General features: G+C 43.5%; 1 protein-coding gene across 6 annotated transcripts in view; it reads right to left on the reverse strand.

Moving 5' to 3' along the window:
• Window positions 1-26,790, reverse strand: part of amot (angiomotin) — a 95,418-nt gene that overhangs the window by 52,116 nt on the left and 16,512 nt on the right. For 4 of the 6 annotated variants that reach the window (XM_038774542.1, XM_038774548.1, XM_038774547.1 and 1 more), the window contains exon 2: window positions 4,865-5,032. Coding sequence is in view for 2 of the 6 variants with exons in the window: in XM_038774543.1 (XP_038630471.1) it covers window positions 4,573-4,624 (52 nt within the window). In the remaining 4 variants the exon portion in view is untranslated. Of the gene's footprint in view, window positions 1-468; window positions 568-4,572; window positions 4,838-4,864; window positions 5,033-26,790 lie in introns of those variants that run through there. The other 2 variants (XM_038774543.1, XM_038774544.1) reach the window with 2 other exon arrangements.

A 26,790-nucleotide genomic window follows, 5' to 3' on the forward strand; every position in this document is an offset into this window, starting at 1 on the left:
CATCTCTTCTTCCTGGCAACAGTCTGAAATTAAGTCAGTCTGTTCAAAACCTTGGCATGAACCTCATATTCATGCAATCTCAATATGACTGCCTATTTCCATCTCCATAATCTCTCTCGGCTACACCTGCCTCAGTTGGTACCTCAAGACTCAACTATTCCTGGTTGGTCTCCCACATTCCACCCTCTGTAAACCCAAGGTCATCCAAACTCTGCTGCCTGTCTTAACTTGTAGCAAGCCCTATTCCCCTATTACCCTGTGTTTGCAGAAATGGCTCCTGATCAAGCAACATCTTTATTTTAAAATTCTCTTTCTGGTTTTCAAATTCCTCTCTGTCTTTGCCATCCTTATACCTGTAATCTCCTCCAAGCCCACAACACCCTCAAGTGCGAGCCCTCCTCTAATTCTGGCCTCCTGTGCAATCCCAATCATTATTGCTCGCCCAAAGGTGGCTATACCCTCATTTACCTAGGTCCCAAGCTCTGGAATTTTCTCCCTCTCTCGCTTGCCTCATTTAGGGCACTCCATGAAACCTTCCTCTTTGACCAAGTTGACCTCAAGTGTCCTTTTTTTTAATGCTGCTCAAAGCACCTGGAGACATTTCCCCATGTTAAAGATACAATATAAATGTAAGTTGTTGCTGTGGTAAAGAGGGCGGAGAGATTTGCTCCAACTGGACTGCAGAGGAAAAAGAAAAGAGAATTGAACTTGGATTATTGCTCCTTACTGCTATCCAGTAAGCCCTAATGGAAGTTCATGAATGAACATCAAGCAAAACAAAGTTGAGCCAAGCAACGATAGTCAAGTCCCCATTGATACTGTGTTTTGAGATGTCCTGTGGTCATGATATCTGCCACATAATTATAATCTTTTTTCCTTTTTGTGGTCAAATGCTGACACTGAAGCAATGATGACCTGACAACCTGCTGGCATCCATGAAATCGTTGCTTAGCATAAACTTCAAGCTTAAGCAAAAAGAAGGGCCAAAGAACAAAAACCAGGGTGTTGGGAGTTGAATGGGCTAGGACCCTTTTCACGCACAGAACTCTGTTCTCTGTCAAATATGGTATTCATTTTCACTCTGGCAAGAATACAACCACTTTGACTGCCAAGGCTGGAACAAACAGCCTGTCACATGAAAGGTTATTCTGTCATTTCACTGTTCAAATATAGAGAGGCATGTAAAAGTAAATGGTGCTATTGTCCAGTTGCCGTTTAAAAGAAATGAATCAATAATACAATCCAGCTCAATTGTGTATTTGCAGTGATTAAACTGTGTGGAATGTGGTTCCACCTCGTATGGAATTTTTATAAGCTCCTCTGATCCTGTAATATACACCAACTTTTTATTAAGGAGTGCTGCTACACCTTCTACAAAACCAATGTGTACCACAGCTATTTTTCTTTAATGGTTGGTACTAAACCAATTCCTTACGAAAATGAAGTAAAAACAAATGTCCTGAAAAACACGTCAACACTTGTGTTGGCTACTTTCATCAAAATTAAAATGTTCTGATAAAGGATTCCCAACCAAAATATTAACCTATCTTACCTTTCACATGCTGACTGACCTGCTGGACATAGCCCGCATTTGTCATTTTTTTTTCTTATTAATCAATTCTAATGGTTTTAACCTAAGTTTGTTTATTTCATCATCAATTTGTTGCACAAAGAGCATCTTCAGTGGATTAGATGGCTTTAACTCAACTCCTTATCAAATTAGTCTCATGTGCTTTAAACATTATATGTGAATTACAGAGTGCTAATACTCCAAAACAGTGACAAAATGTCAAACTGGGCAGATCACTAATGCCACATTTCTGTATAAAAGATCAAGAATTGCCACGTTTAAGCGTATAAATGTAGATTGTCATATGATTTTGGGTACAGTTTAGGCCACAACAAAAAAAGGGAACAGAAAAACCAAGTAGTTTTATCGCTTATGTATCACACATTGGCAGCAGTGAATGAACGAGGCAAGGTGGGGTGAAAATAAAGTTATATCCAAGTCAACAAGCAGTAATGTTACACCAAATGTTTCTTGCACGATGGTCTTCACTCATCGTCTCAAGATGCTCCCTGTACGACCAGCATTTTCCCATCTCTCTCCAAACAACTCAACATTAGGCCCAAAATATATAATTGTACTGTTTCCATAATTCAGTGAACGCAATATGAACATTTTACACGTCTACCAATATCCTTCACTAGAAACCTAGCAACAGCGAAAAGGTTACCATGATTTGACGGATACATCAAAATATTATGCAAATCAAATGGGAGGACGACCTGGGGATTGAGATAGGGTGGGGACTCTGGAGCGAAGCACTGCATAGGGTCAACTCCACCTCCACGTGCGCAAGGCTCAGCCTGACGCAACTAAAAGTGGTACATAGAGCCCACTTAACAAGAAACCGTATGAGTAGGTTCTTCCCGGAGGTGGAAGACAGATGTGAATGGTGCCAAAGAGGCCCGGCCAACCACGCCCACATGTTCTCGTCTTGCCCCAGACTTGTGGAGTACTGGACAGCCTTCTTCGAGGCTATGTCCAATGTGGTGGGGGTGAGGGTGGAGCCATGCCCGATAGTGGCGGTCTTCGGGGTTTCAGACCAGCCAGATCTATTCCTGGGAAGGAGGGCGGACGCCCTTGCCTTTGCCTCCCTGATCGCCCGCTGTAGAATCCTGTTTGGCTGGCGGTCAGCAGCACCAGAGCTGCAGACTGGCTGTCCGACCTCTCCAAATGGAGCAAATCAAATTCGCCATCCGAGGGTCAGACGACGGCTTCCACAGAACGTGGGAGCCATTCATGCAATTGTTCCAGGACCTGTTTGTGGCCAACGAACAAGAGGAAGAATAGTCGGGTGGCCAAGAATCAGGGGAAAATGGACGGGAATCGGGGGAAGGTAGCCGGGGGGGGGGGGGGGGCTACAGATTCGTTATGGGGGTTTGATGGCTAGCTAAGGCCCAAAACCAAACTGTAAATAAATGCCTATAAACATGAGCCTCGGCCATATTGGGGAATGTAAAATATGTATGCTGGCTAAAGGGGGCGGCCACAGTTGTTATTATGAAGATGCTTACCTGTAAATATACATGTTAATTTTTGCGTGTTTTTTTTTCTAATAATTTGTTGGATATAAAATATGAAAACTCAATAAAAAACATTTCAAAAAAAAAAAATTATGCAAATCTATTAATTAGTGTCTGCCTATGTATCAGAACGCCAGTTTCAATGTAGGAGGTTCCAATGAATCTTTAAAATGCATTTTATTCATTCATTGCTGAGTTTAGGTGTTTTTTGTGGACAGACAGTGAGGGGAAATTAAACAAAGCAGAGTCAAGTAAAGGTAGCACCAAATGAAACTGAAATTGCCATTTTCTTGGGGCAAGGCAAGAGTCATTACTCAGTGGAAACAAAGCAAGGTATGGAGTAAGATAACATTTGAGAACAAGCATACTTTGCTTCTTTTGATGAACCTTTCGATATTTTCTCCCATTCACTCAAGTGAACCCCTTATGTCATTCCCTAGTCAAGGGGCGCTCTACTCTCGGGTATCGGCAGTAAAGACATCTATAATAAAAGGCAATTTTGCTTTATCTTAAGAAATTATTATTCCCACAGGTTACGCTCACTGCTTGGCTCTCCCTTTAAATTTCTAACATTGGGTGTTGAGCTCCAACGGGATGATGGGATCCAATGAAAACCAGAATACTTCAGTGTGCGAAGATCCCAGCTTTCCTGTTAGTTTAACTGCAGGAGGGAACCTTAACCCAGAGGCAGGTCCATGTGTGCACATTTTGATAGATCTAGTAGAATAGTCTGTTTTACACGGTTGCCGCTATTTGTATAGTGACAGCAGGCGGCAATCTTGAAGGTAAAAACACTTTTAAAAGCGCACTTAGGGTATGGTGTTGTGAATCGCCCCACCACTGTGAGCAGGCTTCCATTAAGCAGTTCACACAGATGGCAAATCTGTAAGTAGATAGTCAAATGGTGGTTACTTCACGAGCACAAACTCATATCCTAATAATTTCCTAGCCTCTAATGCGAGTTGTCACTTATTTTCTTTTTACGCATTTCATCATAGCTTTAGTTCAGAAACGGAAATTATCAAACACCCATTCCCTGCTTTCCCAGTGCAAGACACAGCATTATTCCCATTTCAAATTAGACGCTATTGGGCTATGCTAAACTGCCGCTTAATGTCCAAAAGGTAAGGTAGGGTTACTGGGTTTGGGGGTCGGCTGGAGGCTTGGGCTTAAGTAGGGTGCTCTTTCCAAAGGCCGGTGCGTTCTCGTTGGGCCGAATGGCCTCCTTCATCACTGTAGGGATTCTATGAATTGACTGTAAAGAGCTTTGAGCTATTGTAACATTGTGAAAGGTACGACATAAACGCAAGGACTTACTTTTCTTTTAAGAAATCTGAAGTTACCAGTCACATTGAATGCAGAAACAGAATAAATGGGTGCATGCATAATAAAATGATAGGACATTATAACATGAGATTAGGGTGGTTATGATGTGGTCTTCCATAAAATTCCAACAAAAAGAACATGAAAAATTCACCTTACCCAGAGAACAAACGGACCTCATGTGCACATTCACGTTCTCCATTGTGTTCATGTAAAAAGGCAGGAAGCAGAATGAATTTCTAACTCATTCTTCAGTCATAGCTTGTTGAAGGAAGCTTGCTTCAAACATATTAAAACAGTTTCTGCTTTTTAAGACTGAACTCTAAGTCTTAAAATCTCCATCAGTCTGTGGAAAAAGTCTTGTACAAAGTTCTACAATCGCTCCCGAGTCCTGAACAATTGTACAGTGCAGTGACCAAGCAGTGTCATTCACATTAATGGTTACAAGTACCTGTTTCTCTTTCACTATTTTCAACGTCCTCCTCCGCTATTGTGGAGAGCTCATGCCGAAGCAGTAACTGGCTGTGTTCCTCCAAGTAAACGGCATCTTGCTCAAACAGACACTTGGCTCCTTGTAGGACAGACTGCCGATCACCACAATCCTTCACACCCAGTGACTCTACCAGAAGTTAAAGGAGAATAAAACATCAGCCAATCAACAGGTTTAGCTTCCTACACTACCCATTGTAAACTGCAGCTCATATGTAAATTATACCAGCACAAGATCAAAAGCATACCAAAAAGATGAGATCACCTGAATTGCCCGGATAATCTTTAAACAATAGTACCCGAGTAATTCCCTTAAAGGCAAATGTGCCTGCCAAGTTTTCAAAACATGAACAAAGCACAATGTGTACACTTGGATTAACAAAACAGATTATAGCACCCCCTTCACCCCATCCTTGGAATGGCCCTATGGCTTCAGCGGTAAGGCTTTCTGGCCAAATTTACAACTCTCGCAAGAAACTATCGAGGCTCTCATTTCTTTTACTTTTAAGTATTCTGTAACTATACCTGAGCTTTGTTTAATGGAGTCCAATTAGCTCTAGTGGGTAGAGCGCCAGAACACCCAGACATTCCCATCAGCTCTGTGACAGAATACAGAATTGCATTCAGTGAGGGAGCGCACTAGAGTTCTCATTCAGAAGGCATCTGTTGAAATTTTGGTTATCCTCAACATTCACAATTCAATAAGATTTGGGTAAACCTCTGAACTTCTCACCCCCTCAGCTCACACAATACATTAATAACCTTAAACATTTTCCTGTTTGAGTCCATTATCCCTACCTACAAAATAACTTTACCTGTCGATTTATATCAAAACATATGAATTAGGAGCTGGAATTCAGCCCCCCCAAGCCTGCTCCGCCATTCAATACGATCATGGCTGATCTATTGCAACCTCAACCCCACCTTCCTGCCTACCCCCAATAAACTTTTATCTTCTTGTTAATCAAGAATCTATCGCGTCCTACCTTAAATCTATTCAAAGATTTTTCTTCCACTGCCTTTTGATGAAGAGAGTTCCAGAGACTCTCAACCCTCAAAAAAAATCTTCTCGTCTTAAAGGAGCAACCCACCCTAGTCCAATGCCGGCATCTCCACATCAAAGGAGCATGCCCTTATTTTTAAACAGTCACCCCTAGTTCTAGATTTGCTCTTAAAGGGGAATAAAACATCAGCCAATCAACAGGTTTAGCTTCCTACACTACCCATTGTAAACTGCAGCTCATATGTAAATTATACCAGCACAAGATCAAAAGCATACCAAAAAGATGAGATCACCTGAATTGCCCGGATAAGAGGAAAAATCCTTTCCACATCCACCCTGTCAAGACCCAGCAGGAGCGATCAAGTCATCTCTTACTCTTCTAAGTACTCATGGTTAAAAACTGGGGGGCGGGATTCAAGGGTCACACTGCACCAGAAAAGCAACTCGCCGCAGTGCAGCGTGGCCGTTGAAAGCCGGGGAACTCCACTCCCGGGATCTACCCAGTTCACCAAACCTCACGAGATCCAATGCGATCTCATGAGACGTTGCGATGTGAATCCTGCCCATTGTTGGCAAGGTCACAGTTTGGCAAATCTGCATATTAGACCAAATCAGTAAGCCCCTCTCTATTGTGCAGATCCCTGAAGTGCCGGAGGCTTTGGGATTCATTCCCTTCGCCCTGGAGACCTCGGGCGAACGCCGTTCAGCACTGGTCCCCCTTTCGGAAGGGCACTCGTGGGGGTCTCCAAGGAGATCGGAGGTCCCCAAATGCATGCACTTTGGGTAGGGTGGTGCCCTAACACTGCTGGTGCCATCTGGGCACCCTGGATGTGCCACCTCAGCACCCGTGAAGCGCTAGCCTGGCACTCTGCCAGTATCATATGGGTGCCAGTCTGGCACTGCCAATGTGCCTAGACAGCACTCTAAGGTGGCGGGGCACTGCCAGGGTCAGGTGGGCACTGCAAAGATGCCCTTTTTAAAAACAAATCGGCCCCATCTCTCACCACAATGTAGAAAACGGGTATACGTGTGGCCTCAGCTGCGCATTCCCTGTTCAGGCCCCTAATTAACGCTAGTCACTTTGAACAGCCTTGTGTTTCTCCGCACTGCAAGCGCCGGGAGACACACGACAATATGCGCTCGCTTTGGGAGAATTGCGCCCATAGTGTCATTCCATAAGACATGAGAGCAGAATTAGGCAACTCGGCCCGTGCCTTTGCTCCATATCCCTGCAATCCTCCCGATTCAAGTAATCATCTAATGCCCCCTTGGATGCCTCGATTGAACCTGTCTCCGCCACATCTCCAGGCAGTGCATTTCAGACCCACGCCAACCATTGTGTGGTTCAAATTGGATGGAGCTTCACGAGATTCCTCTTGTTTGGAGGTTATCTATGAATTCAGTCAGGGCAGGAAAGACTGGATGATGTTTGGAAAAGCAGCTAAAAGAATACGTAAGCTCTGGCTCTTAAACTGCTCGAGAGTTGAGAGATAAAACCAGACCTACATCTTAAGTAGGATAAATGCCAGGCCTCTGATGCAGCTGGAATTGGAAATTGGTATTTCGTATGAGGCAAAGTTGGTATGGGGAGAAATGACTGGAAAACCTGAAGCTAAGTAATCCCCAAAAAAGGGTTGCAGTTAAAGAATTTTGGAAGTAATCAGCTTGGTTTGGTTTGAAACCATAGCACCAGGCTACTGAAGTCCAAGGGTGTTTTCTAATGTGTAAAGCCATTGCGGAGGAGTCACAGGAAGGTCCATGGCTGAGCTATGTCCAGAGTCATGAGATTTTAAAGGAAAGTTGAAAGATAGCTTAACCACAGATGATGATGATAGTGGTAATGTCTTGGATGAGTAATATAGAGGCCCAGGTAATGTGCTGAGAACAAGCGTTCAAATCCAACCCTAAGTAGCTGCTTAGAATTTAAGTTCAATTAAGAAATCTAGAATTGAAAGCTAGTTTCAGTAATGGTGATCATGAATTGTTGCAAAAACCACATCTGGTTCAGTAATGTCCTTCAGGGAAGGAAATCTGCCTTCCTTACCTGTCCTGACCTACATGTGACACCAGACCGACAGTAATGTGGTTAACTCTTAAATGCCTTCCGAAATGGTCTTGCAAGCCACTCACTTCAAGGGCAATTAGGGATTGGGCAAAAAATGCTGGCCTTGCCAGTAATGCCCACATCCCATGAAAGAAAAAAGAAAACAGAACTGTTGTTGATTAAATCATACAAGGTACAACATGCAAGTCTCCCAAAATAAAACTCTGTCCTTAATTCTGTTCCAACCTGTTACGGGATTCAACCTTCTGCCTCGTGATAATCAAAGCTGCTGTGATCTAAACAAAGCATTACAGAAAAGCACATTTCTACAGATGCTGCAAGTCTGAATTAAAAACAGAAAATGCTGGAAAAAACTCAATTTGTCTAGCCGCATCAGCAGAGAGAGAAAGGAAGTCAATGTTTCAGGTCAATGACCTATCATCAGAATTAGAAAAGGCAATGCAACAGGTTTTATGCGAGTACAGAAACAGAAAAGTCAAATGGCAAGACTTGTGACAGGAAGACAGCTCGCATCATCATTGCAATTCTTTCACATTTCACTATAGAGCAGGGGTTCCCAAACAGGGGTCCGCGGAACTGGTGGCCGCTACGTGACCAGCAAATGCCGGTTCAAAAGCTACAACCGACCATTTACAAAAATAATTACAGCAATGAAATAGGCCAATCAGAACAAGGGCTCATGGAGCACTGGATGCTGACAGGCGTCAGTGATCGGAAAGGCTTATCTTTGATTGCCCCATTTGATTTATTCCATCTCGTTGTTGCTGGGCAGAAAATCTTACGGCTAATAGCGAGGATTAATCTTGAGAATGGATCAGGCCCTGGCCTTTGCGTCCCTAGTAGCCCGGCGGAGGATCTTGCTCCAGTGGAAGGATGCGAGGCCCCCAAGCGTGGAGGCCTGGATCTCGGATATGGCAGGGTTCATTAAATTGGAGAGGGTGAAATTTGCCCTGAGGGAATCAGTACAAGGGTTTTTCAGGCGGTGGCAGCCCTTTCTGGACTTCCTGGCGGAACGGTAGGGAAATAGGCCGACAGCAGCAGCAACCCGGGTGGGGGGGGGGGGGAAGAACTGTACACATGGGTTTGTGGAGGGTGCTATCTCTCTCCCCCTTGTTTTTTTTTCTCTTTTCTCTGTCTTTTGGTTTCTGGTTTTTTTTTTTCCTTTTGTTTGAAGTTGCTCTTGCAGCTGGGGGGCATTGTTTACAGGGTGTTACCGCGGTTGTACTTTAATAGAGTTATGATGCTTATATTTTGTAAAAACTTCAAAAAAAATTATTTATAAAAAAAAAAGAATGGATCAGGTGGTAAAAAGAGGCGGCGAGAAGCATGTGTGGGAGAACAGGGATTTCGGGCCTCAGAGAGACATGTGAGAGAGAGCTGGAGGGGTTGGAGCTCGGAGAGACTGGGGAGGGGGCTGTGTAGGCCTCAGAGATACATGAAAGGGTAGTGGTGGAAAACGTGCATGTCCGCGCGTGCGTGAGAGAGGGAGGTCGTGTGTCCGACATGAAAATCAGTTTTCCAGCTTCATTGCTCCCATTAAAAATGACAAAAGGTAAGACATAAGTACTTTTTCAATAAGAAGACTTTGTAATTATTACCAGGCACACACACCGAAAGTGGGTACTACTTCCAAAGGTTAATGTGAGGGGGCCATGTAGCTGGTGAATGTACTTGGGAAGTCCTGCTATAGAGCAATGCCACAGTCACCAGTGACACAACAATCAGAGAATTCCTGACTCTCGCTGGGTCCCACAAGGTGACATGGGTACTATACCTTCCTTCTACTTATCTCATGCCCAATGGGTTTTTCATTGAATCAGATTAAATTTTTTTTACAAAATGGGACCGTGTCCACTGCAGCACTTATAGACAAGAGAGTCTGCATTCACCTTTTAAAATTTGGCGGGATTCCTTAAGCAGTAGAAAAGGAGAGAGAAGGGGTAGCATTGGGTCATTACTTATTGCCAATTTCAAAATAACCTCCATGCCACACAATATGCTGACCTGGACGTATAGTGTCATTCCTTTATCGTCACTGGGTTTTGTAGCCATCTAGGATGGCCACTTACAAAGGATCACAAGAAATATGGCCACCTGCAAAGGTCCATGGGAAATATGGTCAACCCAGGACTCAAGACGCTCAGAGCTTCTGTATATTGGCAACTCAGACAACTAGACACTATCGAAACCCCCAGCTACTTTGCATTCTAATGGCCCACTTCCCCAGAACAAAAGACCTGCACTCAGATTGCAGATACAGAAACAGACTCATCGGCGCCACTCCCTTTGCTCAGGGAGCCCAAAAAGCAAAGGTTAATAACCGCTCAGGACACGCCCCATCATCAAGGCACCCGCCCCTTTATTAGTCAAAATCGAAGGCAGTAATCGAAGCCTGCCAAATTATTGGGTCCAAAGCTAAGGACTGCCCTAAAGAGCGTGAAACCCCAGTAGGATAAAGAGAGACACTGCCATGTGTTCAGTCTCTCTTGGCCCCGAACTACGCCTAAAACCAAGTGTAGCATCACGACCAGAAGACAAGTTCAAGACCAACGATCGCTCCCAGACGGATGAGCCCAGCAGAAACTAAGTCACTTCTCCAGACCCAGCCACGCAAGATCCGAACAAAGGTCTTGTTCCTCTGTATAAAGCCGGATGCCTGAAGTTAAGTATAGGTTATTGTAGTTGCTAGGGGTAGTTTAACTTGTAGTGTTTTATGTTGCATGTCAAAGTAATCCTTGTGTGTAAATAAACTATCTTTGAACTTGAACTGACTAACTGGTTGTTTGGTCTTTGATCGATATCCGGTAAAGCCTTGTGGTGGTATCATTTGATACCTGGCAACTCTGAAAAGTAATATTATCATTAATAACTGCCACATCTAGTTAATTTGGCAACATTATTGGTGACGCTGGTGGGATAGTATTCCACTCATTAAAAAGAGCAACATTACTGGCGTCTCCGGTGCCGATTGGTAACAGTTTAAAACCCTGGAACAACACTGTGGGAGGATCTTCAGAACATAGACTGCAATAGTTTAAGAATGTGGCCCAGCAGCACTTACACATGGGATGGGCAATTAATGCCAGCAGTCCCAGTGATGTCTACAACCAAGGACAAACAAAAAATTGGACTGGAGCCAGAATAAAGTGCAACAGGGTCCCAGGATCATTGTCATAAGCAAAGCAAATATCATACTGAAAAAATTTGTAACTTTAAAACAAATGGTTCTGCACATTCAGGCAGAGTAAAGACATGTATTTTAAAAGCCAGACTTGAGGTTTGGTTTGCATTTTTTAAATTTCCAGACAGCACACTCACAAGCCAGTCTGTCCAGTCCAAACCTTGAGCATATGACAACCCCGTAGGGGAGGGATTAAATTTCAAATTTATATCTTTATTTAAAATCTGCATTACCGACATGAGCCCTGCAGCGATAAGAAGTGTCCTTTCACCTGTGGGGTCCAGGTTAAAGATGATGAAAAAGCTTTAAGAAAACGTTGAAAGAGAAAAACAGTGGCAAAAAGGAGCTTGAGTGTGAAGGGGCAAGCTGTCTGCAAGATCAGATGGCAATATCGGAGTGAAAGGCGAGGCTCTGGAAAGTGAGAAAATTGGAATAAAACAGAATTGAGAGTGCAGGCAGGAATATGTGGAATGAGGAGATTACTGAAGAGTGGTTAGGGGGTGCATCATGAGGCATTTTTAAAGAAAAGGGGAAGGGTCATGGGACAAATCTTCAAAGGAGAGGCATTGGATTGCCACTCCGTTCCTACATTTTGTTGAAACAACCAAGATGGAGCTTCGCATTTCTCACCCAGGTCTTCCGAACCAGGCCTCTGTGGAAATGCATCTCTTCTTTACGGGCAGCACGGTAGCATGGTGGTTAGCATAAATGCTTCACAGCTCCAGGGTCCCAAGTTCGATTCCCGGCTGGGTCACTGTCTGTGCGGAGTCTGCACGTCCTCCCCTTGTGTGCGTGGGTTTCCTCCGGGTGCTCCGGTTTCCTCCCACAGTCCAAAGATGTGCAGGTTAGGTGGATTGGCCATGCTAAATTGCCCGTAGTGTCCTAAATCAAAAGTAAGGTTTAGGGGGGGGGGGGTTGTTGGGTTACGGGTATAGGGTGGATACGTGGGTTTGAGTGGGGTGATCATTGCTCGGCACAACATTGAGGGCCGAAGGGCCTGTTCTGTGCTGTACTGTTCTATGTTCCAGGAGTCCTCCTTCGCAGAATGGGAATGGATCCACAGTAAAAAAAACTTTATTTCCTGCTTCACATACTCTTTGTTGACTGAGGTAGCCATTCTGGCAAAAGCATCAAGTAGGATGGGGCAATATTTTCCTTTTGTACCTGTCACGACCCCCTAGCCTAGTGTGCAGTCAATTCCAGCCCCACTTGACCCGGAGTCACAACACAAGTAAAATTAGATGTTATTTTAAAATACTTTGCCTGAGCCCAATAAACTGCAATCACCAGCTTTGCAAATTTAACACAAATAGCCTTTTATTATTTAACAGTAGTATAACTAAACTGTCAAAAATGTAACTGCCTATCATTTTTGCATAAATTTAGAGTACCCAATTATATATATATATATATATATATATATATATATATGTATATGTATTTCCAATTAAGGGGCAATTTAGCATGGCCAATCCACTTAATCTGCACATCTTTAGGTTGTGGGGTTGAAACCCACGCAGACATGAGGAAAATGTGCAAACTCCAGACAGCAGTGACCCGGGCCGGATTGAACCCAGGGCCTCAGCACCGTAGACAACAGTGCTAACCGCTGCGCGACCGTGCCGCCCAACTGCCTACCTAATAGTCCTTTGCCAACCCCCCCCCCCCTTTCCAGCTCAATATACACACAGACATCACACACAAAATGGAGGGAAAGGGTGATGGGGAGGGACCAAAACAATGATAAAGTAAAAGGAGACAGGATCTCTGATGAACCAGAATGGCTTCCAATACAAATCTTTCAGGAGTTCAAGCTTCCGGTTCAATATTTCTTCATTCTGGCTTTCTCTGGCAAGGCTGTCTTATTTCTCTATAGATTCAAAATAATTTCAAATATACAGTAAAGATGTGCCAGGCACTCGCTGGTTTTTGAAGAATAAAACAGTTATTTACTTTCGCAGAGGCTCCTTTTTCTTTCAAGGTCTAATCACATCTGCCCAGTTCTCTCAGAAGCATCAAGCAAGAACCAATCAGAGACTGTTGTCAGCCAGAACACTGTCCCTGGCCAACCCACAGGTTGCCTGCCAACCAATTAACCCGACTTCCTCTAAAGCTGGGTCTCAAGATTCACCTGGCACCAGCAAATCGGTTCTCTCCTCCTCCGAAATACACACCCTGGATGTCCTGATAAGCAGGCTGCTTCAGCTCGTCACTGCTTAAAGGCACATTCCAATGATGGATCCATGGACCAAAACTAATAAAGAAATTGGAACAAAGGGAAACCAAACGGAAGGACTCTAACAACTTCAACCTGCTGCACGTTTTGTTTGTGCATTATTTTACCAGCAATGCTAGTCACTTTCATAAGATTCTGTGATAAGCAGTCCACACGGCTTAGAGTAAGGCCCTACGAACCAGTATCTAACTGTATATAGCTGTAATAGTATGCTGCTGTAATCCAAACTGGACATTAATGTATTTCGCAACCATTCCAATCTTTTCAAAAGCAAGCTGAGTAAACACTTGATAAGACAAGGCCAGATACAAATTCTGACACTGTCCTTTCACAGCAAGTAAACATACATGCCAATAGTTGTGAGCAGACTCCAGTCCAATTGGTACAACTTGCCGTTGTTTGAAAATAAAAGATGATAAACGCACCAAGCGTTCCCTCATCGGTGTGGCAATTTGCTGGAATTAACTTTGTCTTGCCCTTTAACCTCAGAGTATGGCAAAAGGTTATCCACCTAGCGCTTGTTTTTCCAAAAGTAAAAATGTGAACATTTCCATCTCTATTCACTTGTCCATAATTCTGATGGAAGGCCAAATAAGCCCTACCCACACCCCAGGACCTCGCAACACAAAGGGTGTGAGGGGATAATCAATTACTGACCAAGGCTCACAAATTGCTTTTTGTTTATAATTTCTGAAGGAAACAACTTAAATGCCATGGTAACGAGCATTCTAACCAGATTCCATAGAGTGTTTGTATTTTTAAACTTTGGGAACTTTGGTGCAAAATTCTACCATTAAAACGCAACTATTTTTAAAATTCTCTATCTGGAAAAGAACTGTCAAATGTTCTCAAAATGTGACAGAAGAATATGATGAAAACACTCTGAAGGGCAAAATATTTTGAGCATCTTTTTTTACATAAAAGTGGCAATGCTAAAGAAAGTAAATAGGTGCTCGGTGATCTTTAGTAAACACAGCTGACTGAGCAAATGAGCACATAATTCAACGCTCACGCTGCACAATTTTCATATTCTGTGACACAATAACTTGATTAATTCACAAACTGTGAACTGTTTCCAGAATTTATGTCTTTTTTTTTTAAATGACAGATTTTTTTTCCCCCCCTTCACGAGTCAGAGAAAGATGCAATTTCCAAAGTTCTCGCTGTCAGCCCCATCGCTTCCCTTACTGCTTTCCGCCCTGCACAAGCTATTTTCGGCCAGGAAACGCTGTTCCTATTTTTCTTTTCGGGAAACCATGAACTACAAGGGATAAGTCTGCTTTTGAATTCAGAGAAAGGCCCATACCATACGTGATTGTCAAAATGACAGTATAAACAAGGCAAATATTGAATGCCTAATGAGCAACTGCATTAAAGAATACAACAGGAGGCATTTACACCTTGCTGATCAACTGCATTGATTGATTTCTTGCACAAAATTTAAATCTTGCCAACTAAAAACAATTCCACCCCTCCGAAACTGAGTGTACAAGCAAAATGCATGTGCCATTTACTCAACCTCTCCGCCGTCCTGCGACAGAAAGAAATGGAGTTTCATTTAAACAGCGTTAATTTCATCTCTCACTGCTGATTTAGGGGCTGGTTTAGCTCACTCAGCTAAATCGCTAGCTTTTAAAGCAGACCAAGCAGGCCAGCAGCACGGTTCAATTCCCGTACCAGCCTCCCCGGACAAGCGCCGGAATGTGGTGACTAGGGGCTTTTCACAGTAACTTAATTGAAGCCTACTCGTGACAATAAGCGATTTTCTTTCTTTCTTCTTTTTCCAGGCCATAAACAGAAAGGTATTTTTGATTTGCTTCCTCCCTTTATAAATGGTGGCACATTTCCTAACCCCTCAGTTCTGCTGTCACCCAATTTTCTATTAATAAACCCACTGCAAACACAAGACAGGATGAACTCAAAGGGTTAGTTTAATTGCACATACTCAAAACGCAGGAGGCGGCTCACACAGTAATAGAAGGATAAAGAAAGATTTACAGTGCAGAGACCACAGAGAAAAATGGTGTTTCGTGGTGGGTTCCAGAGTCCAGAATAAAAATCCAATGAGGTATCCCTTCACGAAGGTTGACGGGCTGAATGCTGATGTTGTATAATTTGTTTTTCTGGTGGTCGACCCTTTGACTGGAACCCAAGATGGTTAAGTGACCCAACTATTAAAAATTGAGAAGGTGGTTGCGGAGCCTTTGTCGTAGCAGACTCTGGTTGGCCAACCTGGGTCATGAAATGCAGATGGCCTTTGTACAGATCTCTTTGAATTTAGCCTGGGCAACACATAGGAGGGTCACCGGTAACCAAGCTGCAAATTTCTTTATTACTGCCAGCTAGTTCCTTTTGCCCGGGGATCACAGACAGGCATATAATTCAGCCATTTTAAAAAGGTCCAGTTTTCAAAATCTTAGAAATAGCCATGAGGATATCCAAGTGCATTTTATAAAAATATACAGTGTGAGGTCTTAGTTCCTCACAACTGTCTTTGATTTGCACATAAATAAAGATAGACGATCAATTGATGAGAGCTCTCTGCTAGGAATTATTCCAGTAGGGCAGCTTGATGGTGCAGCTTTTGGGGTGCTTATCTACCATTTTACAAAGTCGCTGCTTTCAAACAAAGTTTCGGTGTTTCCACAGTGGTGGAGAAAAAAATTGAAACAGTGCATGATCCCTCTGTCCCAATTGTTTTAATGCAGTTTCTGTGCATCCTCCAAGTAATACAACCAAAAATAGTATCAATAGAAGGCCTGGGACAGTTTTGTGAGCCAACCTCTCATCCAGAGAACAACAAAGGACGTGCATATGTGAAAGGATAAGTAACATAAAGAAAGCATAAATAGAAGAGCAGAGCGAGAAAAGAACGGAGCATGCCGTATTATCTCGATTGTGAATCTGAAATTATTTTCCATAAAGTTTGTTCCCCGCAACTTTCTCTCAGCTCAGAACAGAGTGAAATTCTAGTACTTTTACAACATTCCACGCAAGCCAGTGCTCAACTGTATGAATTGTATACTCTGTGTCTGAATGAAACTACCCTTTCCCTATTTATCCACTCAAACAATTTTGTTTCCACAGGATTTGGACAGCTCGGATTTTTGAAGTTGTTGTCACATTTTACTTTTCACAAGAGTGGAACCATGAATTTGATTTGTAATTGCCCAAAAGATCAGCTACTTAATAACTTCTGTCTGCTTGGAACCAAGCTCTCATTTGTGCCCACAGCCAATTTATCACAATTTGAAGGACCATGAACTGCAGCTTACCCCAAAGTTGCTTTGCCCAGTGTGATCATTATTAACTGCATCTTCAATAATGACAGTTCCAACCTTATTCTTAAACAATGAACTGCATTAAAAAAAACACAATTCTCAACTATAAGCAGATTATGTTGAACTTTGAATTCATCCCAAATTCTTTCCTGCTGCAAATAACATTTTGCTGCCCTAATTTATCCCAATGTCATACATCAATTTTTTATTTTTTTTAATCATTGAATTTACAGTGCAGAAGGAGGCCACTCGGCCCATCGAGTCTGCACCGGCTCTTGGAAAGAGCACCCTACCCGAGGTCAACACCTCCACCCTATCCCCATAATCCAGTAACCCCACCCAACACTGACGGTAATTTTGGACACTAAGGGCAATTTATCATGGCCAATCCACCTAACCTGCACATCTTTGGACTGTGGGAGGAAACCCACGCACACACGGGGAGGATGTACAGACTGTGACCCAAGGCGGAATCGAACCTGGGACCCTGGAGCTGTGAAGCAATTATGCCACCCACAATGCTACCGTGCTGCCCATTTTGTTCAGTAAGAAGTCTTACAACACCAGGTTAAAGTCCAACATGTTTGTTTCAAACACTAGCTTTCGGAGCATTGCTCCTTCCTCAGGTGAATGATCAATTTTGTTTGTATCTCATTTTCACAGCTTCCTCCCATTACCCTCAAGACAAACATCACTGAGGGGTGCACGGGCTACATTTTTAAATTAATCTCCCTAGGAATTTATACATATCCAACACTGCTGCTCCTGAAATATCTTGGGTGTTCGGATTTAGGATTCATCTTAAAATGAGACATTAACACTGAAAACAGCCCTTTTCTGCATCTTGAGGTTCATGAAATTCAAACTGAAAAAAGCAGCAAGAATCAGAAATGCAAACAGACCATGTTTCCTGCGGGGGGGGGGGCTTCAAAAGCAGGATCATTAGGACATGGGCTACACACGTCACCCAGGTGGACAGCTCTGGCTTAGAGGCTCAATGCGCTGCCATGTGAGGTAGCGAGTAAAATAGATCTGGAAACACAATTCAATGCTCAATTTCTGATGGCCTAGCTGATCGCAATTAGTAACATTGATGGTGCAACTGTTCTCGTGTCCACACACCAACTGGATAACGGTACTTGCAAATTAGCTTCAAGGGAGAACAAGACAGAAATGAATAAAAGAATCAAATTCACCCTCTGCAAACAGCAACTAACAACTTCCCACTACTTGGATTGCAAACCTGCAAATGGGTTGTATCTGCCAACTGCCTCCATGCATCAGCCACTCACATCACAATGATTCACACTGTCTGGGAAGACTATTGCGCAATACCCGAGAGGCACCAGACATAATCTTCATTGCATGGCAAATACAAGAAAATGCAAAGAACAGCCCTGACCCCACTACATGGTCATTTCACACTCACAAATGTCTTCCCCTCAGTCAATGATGGAGACTTATGGAATATCCCCCTCAAATTTGGCAGCCATCAGAAATTTGTCGCCATCCACTATGACATGCAAGCTGTGATCCTCACCAGCACAACCACCACACACCCTATCTCAGTGAAGACTTGGGTCTCCCTAATTTTCTACGCTGCAATACTGCACCACACCTCCAGCAAAACACACCGGCACGGGGGTAATTCATCTACAGAACAGACAGGAAACTGTTCCAACCTACGCTGCCTTCACTCCAAACTCAGCCATTGAGCTTCACCATGAGCTTTGCCCAGTGTGATCATGGAGATCCTGTTCCTCAAGTATTTTTACCTCAGTCAGTTGAAAGCTGAGCTGGCACGTTGGAGGCGATGATGGTTTTCATCATCCATGCCTGCCTTCATCTAGAGGAGGTTTCCAAAATATGGAAAATAGTCCACGTATTCCAGGATCCTGCATGCTCACTCAGAAACGGAGCTCCGGGTCATTGTCACCTCCTCCTCAGAAGCATAGCAGGAAGCAAGCCTTTCACTAAACACCCAGAAAACTAAGGTGCTTTTCCAACCAGCTCCCACAGCACAACACTGCCCCTTGGTGATTGAGCTTAATGGCAGGATCCTGGAATATGTGGACTATTTTCCATATTTTGGAAACCTCCTCTAGATGAAGGCAGTTAAGCATATGAACTACAAGACTCCCAACGCAAACTCTATTCAGAACTTGGTCACAGCAGGGGATTCTCAGAAAGATAGAGAGAAAGAGAATGAGAGAGAGAGAGAGAGAGAGAAGAAATACTTTTAGGGGTGTTCGCAAAGCTATCCTGAAGAGGGCAAACTCCTCTTGGACTTGGAGGGTGTTACTGGCTTGTAACTGACCAAAATAGAGTAAGTTCATCCAGGAAGGAAACTTTATGCAGGAAGTCACCAAACACAGACATTGCCATGAACATGCAGAGTGCAATGTTTTATTAAAATAAATTTAGAGTACCCAATTATTATTTATTTCCAATTAAGGGCCAATTCAGCGTGGCCAATCCACCTACCCTGCACATCTTTGGGTTGTGGGGGTGAGACCCACGCAGACACGGGGTGAATGTGCAAACTCCACGTGGGCAGTGTCTCAGGGCCGGGATCAAACCCGGGTCCTCGGTGCCGTGAGGCAGCAGTGCTAACCACTGTGCCACCGTGCCGCCCATTATGCAGAGGCAAAGTTGAGGCATCAGAGGGGGTACACAAACCAGAGAACACCCATCCATCCAACCCTTCAATCATCACCTGCATGTGGCAGAGTCTACTGATCACACACTTGGCTTATCAGCCATCTCTGAACTCACTGAGCTGGAGAGGAAGCAAGAGATTCACGATTCCGAGGGACTGCCTAAGACAACAGCTTTTTGAACTGCAAAATATCCACAGAAGACTTCAAGGATTCCTCCATTAAACTTATACACCTACACTCACTGAAACAGGCAAAACAATCCTATCCAAATGTAGTCCAAAGTGAGGATAAATCATAGCAAACCTCAATATGATAACAATTAAACATGTTCCCTTGGCTTTATCACAGGAGAACCACTAATTCATTAAAATATCTCTCTTTTCTGTAAGACTTCTGACGAGGCCCTTATAAACACAGTTCGATTGCATTTCCACATACTGAGTTGCCTTGACAGTGCAAGGTTTGCCAGGCACACATAGAATGATAGAAGTAGATCACCGAATCCACAGGGTGGAATGTCAAAGAGATTGAACATTATAACTGCTAGAACCTTCATTGGGGAAGCAGGCTAATTCTCCATCCATCTATGACGCAAGCCACAGAGGCCTGTTCCACTTAATATTTAGAGCCACGGCAGATTGCAGATATTCTCAATAGGATGCTGTTTTGGCCTTCGCTGAACCAGGAAGAGAGGTCTTCCCAGACTGGGTCACCTAAGCAGAATTGTGTGGTAGTTACTAACTGGATTTGACTTCAAGAGAGTTACTAAAATTGGATGTTGCTTGGGAACACGGGTATATTTTGGTAACAAGTGGTAACTGCAGGTAAAATGGGGAGCTTAGTTATGAATGTAATTAGTGTCATAGTGTATATTCGTCTTTTGTTCTGTTTTTCTTTCATTTTAATAAATATTTTATTAATTGTTTACACAACAATTGGTCTAGTTCCTCACTGGGTTATACACTGTTCCTCACATTATTCCAAACAAATCATAGAATTATAGAATTCACCGTGCAGAAGGAGGCCATTCGGCCCATTGGGTCTGCACCGGCCCTTGGAAAAAGCACGCTACTTAAGCCCACACCTCCAGCCTATCCCCGTTAACCAGTAACGCCACCTAATCTTTTTGGACACCAAGGTCGACTTAGCATGGCCAATCCACCTAGCCAGCACATCTTAGGACTGCGGGAAGAAACCGGAACAACCCCACGCAGACACAGGGAGAACATGGAGACTCCGCACAGACAGTGATACAAGCCAGGAATCGAACCTAGGATCCTGGAGCTGTGAAGCAACAGTGCTAACCACTGTGCGACCGTGCCACCCCAAATATATCACTGTTCATATTATCCTTCGGGGTTTTGAGACATTCGCGCAGGTAACATCAGCAGGGTTTTTAACAACACACACACACATTATATGGCTCCCTTAATTAGAGAATGAGAATCTTGGCAAAGAGATAAGTTGTTAAAAATTCTAAAAGGAGGAAAGAATTACTGAAACAGAGGGGTTCAGGAAGAAATGCAGATTTAGGGTCTAGGCGACTGAAGCCATGGTTACCGATGGCAGAGTAATGAAACTTGGGGTGAAAAATATGTCAAGGAATGGAGGAATGCACAGATCTTGAGAGGGCTGGACGGGGTTACAGAGATAAGGGGGTACAAGGTCATGAAGGGATACAAACATAAGTATCAGAAATTTAAAATTAAGGCATTGTCAGACTGATTGAGCTCAACTCAAAACTCTTCTTCTAGTATCCTATCTTGCACCAGGCCCCAACGTACATATATTTTTGCTATTAGTCATCTATTTCGCAGAATTCTGCATGTCTGACTGGTGGCTGCATATTCAAAGTGTAATGCATGTGGCAATGGAGACAGCACATGGGATTGGAGGGGGCATCAGTGTGGTCACCAATCTGTGACAATCACTGTTTTGTTCCGGGGGGCTGGGTGGGCGCTTTAGGAGGTGGCAGCAGGCAGGGATCGAGAGATTTGGGGATCTCTTCATTGAGGAGAGTTTCCTGATCCTGGAGGCATTAGGAGGAGGAGTTTGAGTTGCCAGGTGGATTTTGTTTGGGACTACAGGATAAAGTAATGTCAAAAACGGGGGATGGGAAGGGGAGGGACTCGGAGATATACAAGGAATTGATGGAGTGGGAAGGGGTCCCAATCGGGAAGGTAAAGAGAAAGTGGAAGGAAGAGTTGGGAAGGGAATTGCAAGTCGGACTATGGGAAAAGGTCTCGAGGAGAGTGAATTCATCCTCGTCATGTGCCAGGCTTGGTCTGATCCAGTTCAAGGTGGTCCACAGGGCTCATATGACTGTAGCCCAGATGAGCAGGTTTTTTGAGGAAATGGAGGATAGGTGTGGACACTATAGGGGAAGCCCGGCAAATCATGTACATATGTTTTGGGCGTGTCCGAAGTGGAGGGGATTCTGGCAGGGGTTTGCGGACGTCATGTCAGATATCCTGGAAGGGAGGGTGACTTTGAGTCCAGAATTGGCAATATTTGGGGTATCGGAAGATCTGGGGGCCCAGGGGGAAAGAGAGGCCGATGTTCTGGCCTTCTCCTCCCTGGTCGCCCAGAGACAGATTTTGCTGGGATGGAGGGACTCGGAGCCTCCAAAGTCAGCAGTATGGGTCAGTGACATGGCAGGGTTTGTCAGGCTGGAAAACGTTAAGTTCGCCTTGAGAGGTTCAATTCAGGGGTTCGCCTGGAGGTGGTAGCCGTTCATCGACTTCTTCAAGGCAATTTGTACGTCAGCAGCAAGGGGGGGGGGCGTAAATGGCACAAGGTCAATTTCTAGAGATGGCCTGAAATGGCCCGATTAATTGTGATTAAAGCAACAGATGCAAGTTTGCATCAACTAAAAGCCAACTCTCTCATTACATTAACCCACGGTATATTTAACACTGACCTGTATGTCTGGACAACCGAATAATAAATGACCACATAAACACAATCAGTCCAAGTTGAAGTGTTTCACTGAACAACTTAAAGCTGTATTCAATGACAGAACTGTAACACATCACCGTTCATTTCACTCGCCACCAGCTTTCAAAGTTTGCAGGAAACACAAGGCATGCATACCTGTGTTTGCATGGCTTTCCCCACTCCATTGTGAATCTTATTCACTGGGGCAGTTTCACTTGAATTTCAAAATTAGTTTCTCTTCACACTGCCGCAAGTTTAATGCCGCTATAATCTCTCATTATTTGCTTTCCACTTCAATGGTTATTTATGGCAAATCATATTGAAATTGATTTACTACAATTTGTATTTACATGGCACCTTAAACTTAATAAAACAGTGAGCCACTTCACAAGAATAAAACAAAATATGATGTTGGGACATTTAAAATAAATTAGGGTAGAAATCTGGGATTTAAAGTGAGGAAAGAGAGGTAGAGAAACAGGGATTAAGGAAGGAAATTCCAGAACTTAGGGCCCAGGCAACTGCAGGTACCGTCACGAGTAATTAAAATCAAGGATACATGAGAGGTTATAATTGGAGGTGTGCAGACATCTCAGAAGGTTGCGGAGATAAGCAGGAGTGAGGCCATGGAAGGATTTTAAAAGATGGAATGAGAATTTAAAAATCAAAGCGTAGCTTAAACAGGACATAAATGCAGGTCAGCAAGCATGGTAAACCCAACTTGGTGCGAATTAGGTCACGGGTAGCAGGTTTCTTGACGGTTACGGAGGAAAGAACATGGGAGGCCGGCCAGAAACAGATTAGAATGGTCCAGGCAAGAAGTAACAAAAGCATGGATGAAGTTTTCAGACGCTAATGAGAACTGAGGCAGGGGCAGAGTCAGGCAACGTTACTGAGGTGGAAATTAGTGGTGACACAGATATGTGATTGGAAGTGCACCTCAGGGTCAAATGTGGCACCAAGTCTGGATCTATCTCAGACAGGTGGCAGGAGAGGGAAAGAAGTATGTGCTGGGGAAGATGAGGAGTGCGATTTACCGGCCGTGTTCCGCCCGAACGGGGACGCAACACAGTCGGTAGATGCCAGGAGATGCCTCTTCCAGATTTACCCCACCCACAATGCCTCACGAGATCTAACGGCATCTCACAAGACATTGCGATCTGGATTCCGCCCATTGTAGACAGGATCAGTATTTGGCCAATCGGCATATCAGTTAGTAGCGAGTCTCACACTAATATGCAGCTCGCCTGATCTACCCGAGGCTTTGGGATCTAACAGCTTTGCCTTGGACACCTTAGGATATGAAGTCAGAGTTCTACAATTCATGGGCATTATTCATTATGCACTTTCAAGAATTGGATCACATTGAACATTGGAGGTTGGGAGGGTTGGGGGGAGGGGGACTGTATGTGTTAATGGTGACTATGAGTGATTCCTGATTCCTTTTTGTCATTTGTTTGTTAACATGCGGGCCAATGTCTGGGATTTGGTGGGAGGATGGGATCATCGTTATTGATTTGGTGGTTGACATTACATTCGTTACTGATTATTGTTTATTGTTGGGTGTAAATTGGGGAGAAAATGTGAAAAAGAAAATAAAAAATATTTTTTTTTCTTTTAAAAGGGTTTGAAGTCAACGCAGAGTTCACATGCAGATCACACTGAATGGTGGAACCAGCTCAAGAGCCGAATGATCTACTCCTCAAACTGTTCACACTTACAATATGCCTTTGGCGACTGTAAAATGAACAAGGCATGAGGAACCCAATTTAGATCAGGTACTGCCACAAAAGGAAGCAATTATAGATTAGTTCTGTGGAAGGATTTATACCTGATATGTCAACTGCTTTGTATTTTCTTCAAAGGTAACACCCGATTTGCTCAGTGCTTTCTCCGTTGAGAGCATAGTACTTAAACTTAGAGCGCACTATTTATTTTGTTCAAGAGGTTAATGCTCCATGTTCTGTTAACAAATGGCGATGTACTTTTCGGCCAAGAACTGAGCCATTCAGAGCATGAAGATCCTAGGTTAGATCCCAGGTGTCCATGAGTTAACGGACAGCGAACATGTCACATGGCCAGTAGAATAAGCCTCAATGTCCAGATACCATGAAATGAAACAAACAATCAGCCAGGGCACCTGTTTCTGATCATTATAGAGTAATTCCTGTTAGAAAACGCACACATTTTGTTCCCCAGAGTAAGGAGCAGAATCGGGTTTGGCTGTGAAGCCCTCAAAGTTATATAACATACTAAAATTTACCTTCAGGACTCAAACATGATGAATGACCACAACATGAACTAGGGCCAACAGAACAGTTGGAAAGGGAAGTGGAAGGGAAAACAGTGAAGTTCTTCCTGAACAATTTATTTAGCACACGTAAAGATAACTTTCAAGTCATTCTATTTTTTAAGAATGACCGACCTTTGCAGATTTTGTTGCTTTAATAACATCAAACTGGCAGTGCAAGAAAAAACGTGTTGGTAAGCGATCAGGTCAGGTTAATTTCTCTGCACACCATCCCACACCTCAGAATTGGCATTTTCTTTCTACTAGCTTTTCAATCGTTAGACTGCAACACCTCAGTAACAAGGATGTTTTGCAACACTGCAACAGATCATTAACAGTCTGTCCAGAATTTGAGAGTGGAATGTCAAACACTGCGGAGGAGGAGGAACAGAGCAGAAATATTTCCTGAGGAAGGAAGCCAGCAGGTACTTATATGCTGGAGCATGCTGTTAATAATGCCATAAGACTTGGAGCAGAGGAGGGTAAGGAAGGAATTCTGAATTGGTCAGTATGAATAACCGACCGACAAAGGGACTGGTGTGGGTGTGGTGATTTGAAGGAACTAAATTGAGATTACAAAAGGAAGTGTAATCTAGTTTTTATGGTTCAAGTGTTGAAAGGACTCCAAAAGCATTTAAAAATTAAAAGCAAAGCCAGAACAGTATAGTCAGCCAACATGACCGTGGACAGTACGTTAATTCGCTCTTCCTGGACACATTCTCTTCCCAGTGCGAATGTGGGGGAATCACAGAAGATCAACAATTGATTAAATCATTAGAACCAGTGAATTGAAGCAACTTGGAAACAAGTTTATTTGCAAATGTATGCAAAATTAGTGCAAAACATTATGGAAAATGGGAGGATGAATCCTGTTGTAATCCAAAAAAGTGTCATCCATTCTAATACAACAGCCCGTTGCCTTGTTCAACGATAGCTCACGTTTTCACAGCAGAATCAGGAAGCAGTTGCATATGCGCAACGTGATTACATAAATGCCCTGCAAAGTGGTTTATATATTTTTGAGTAGGAGGAAACTGGATGGTAGACATGCAAGAGCAGATGTGCTGAGGGGTTCAGATTTAGGAGGCACTAAAAGTGGATAAGCCATAAAACAGGGTGGGTTAATGTGATTAAAATTCTTGATCACAAGGAGCATAAATACCAGCACAAACACGTTGGGTCAAAGGGCTGTTTCCATGTTGTAAGTCCTATGTTAACTAAATATTGGGTCTTATGGAAAGGGATATTAAAAAGTCGAGATGCACTGCGAAACCACATAAAATACAACCACAGTGCTGTGTCCAGCTTTGGATGCTTCCCCTGTCTGCTCATCCCCTCACTATGAATGACCATGAGGCAAAGGAAAGGGTGCAGCACAGATTCACTACTCTGAGTTAAGATTTGAAAAAAAAAATGTTGCTTTCTTCATAGAATCTACAGTGCAGGAGGCAGCCATTTGGCCCACCGAGTCTGTAACAAGCTTCGGAAAGAGCACCCTATTTAAGCCCACGTCTCCACTCTATCCCCGTAACCCAGTAACCCCATCTAAACTTTTGGACACTAAGGGAAAATTTAGCATAGCCAAACCACCTAACCAGCACATTTTTAGACTGTGGGAGGAAACCGCAGCACCTGGAGGAAAGCCATGCAAACATGGGGAGAAAGTGCAAACACCACACAGACAGCGACCCACGGTCGGAATTGACCCGGGACCCTGGAGCTGTGAGGCAGCAGTGTTTAACACTTGCCACCATGCCACTCATGAATGCATTACAAAATTACAAAGTGTTTGAACAGAGAAGAAACAGATTTTTTTCTGTGATTCAGGGGTCTCAAACAGTGTTCTTCAAACTCGGGGGCGTGACCCACGTTTGGGTCGCGGGCGGGTGTCGGGAGGGTCGCGGAGCAGTCCTCCGCGGCGCTCCCGATTTGAGCAAACCCCCACGCAGCAGCCGGCTTTTAATAACGCTGGCTGCAAGGGGCCTTGCCGAACATGTAAAAAAATTCGGCCATATTGTGCATGCGCGCCCGATCATCGGCATGCATGTGCAGTGCGGCCACTATTTTTTTTAAACGGTCGCAGCATTTGTTTTACAAGTTCAGGGGGATTTATTCATTAAATTTTTATTTATTTTATTTATTTTTCTCATTTTATTATTTTTTTACAAGTTCTGGGGGGGGGGGTTATTCATTGTATTCATTTAATTTTTTTTCATTTTTTTTTACAAGTTCGGG

The sequence above is a fragment of the Scyliorhinus canicula genome, chromosome 17, assembly GCF_902713615.1.
Source record: "Scyliorhinus canicula chromosome 17, sScyCan1.1, whole genome shotgun sequence".
Lineage (NCBI taxonomy): Eukaryota > Metazoa > Chordata > Chondrichthyes > Carcharhiniformes > Scyliorhinidae > Scyliorhinus > Scyliorhinus canicula.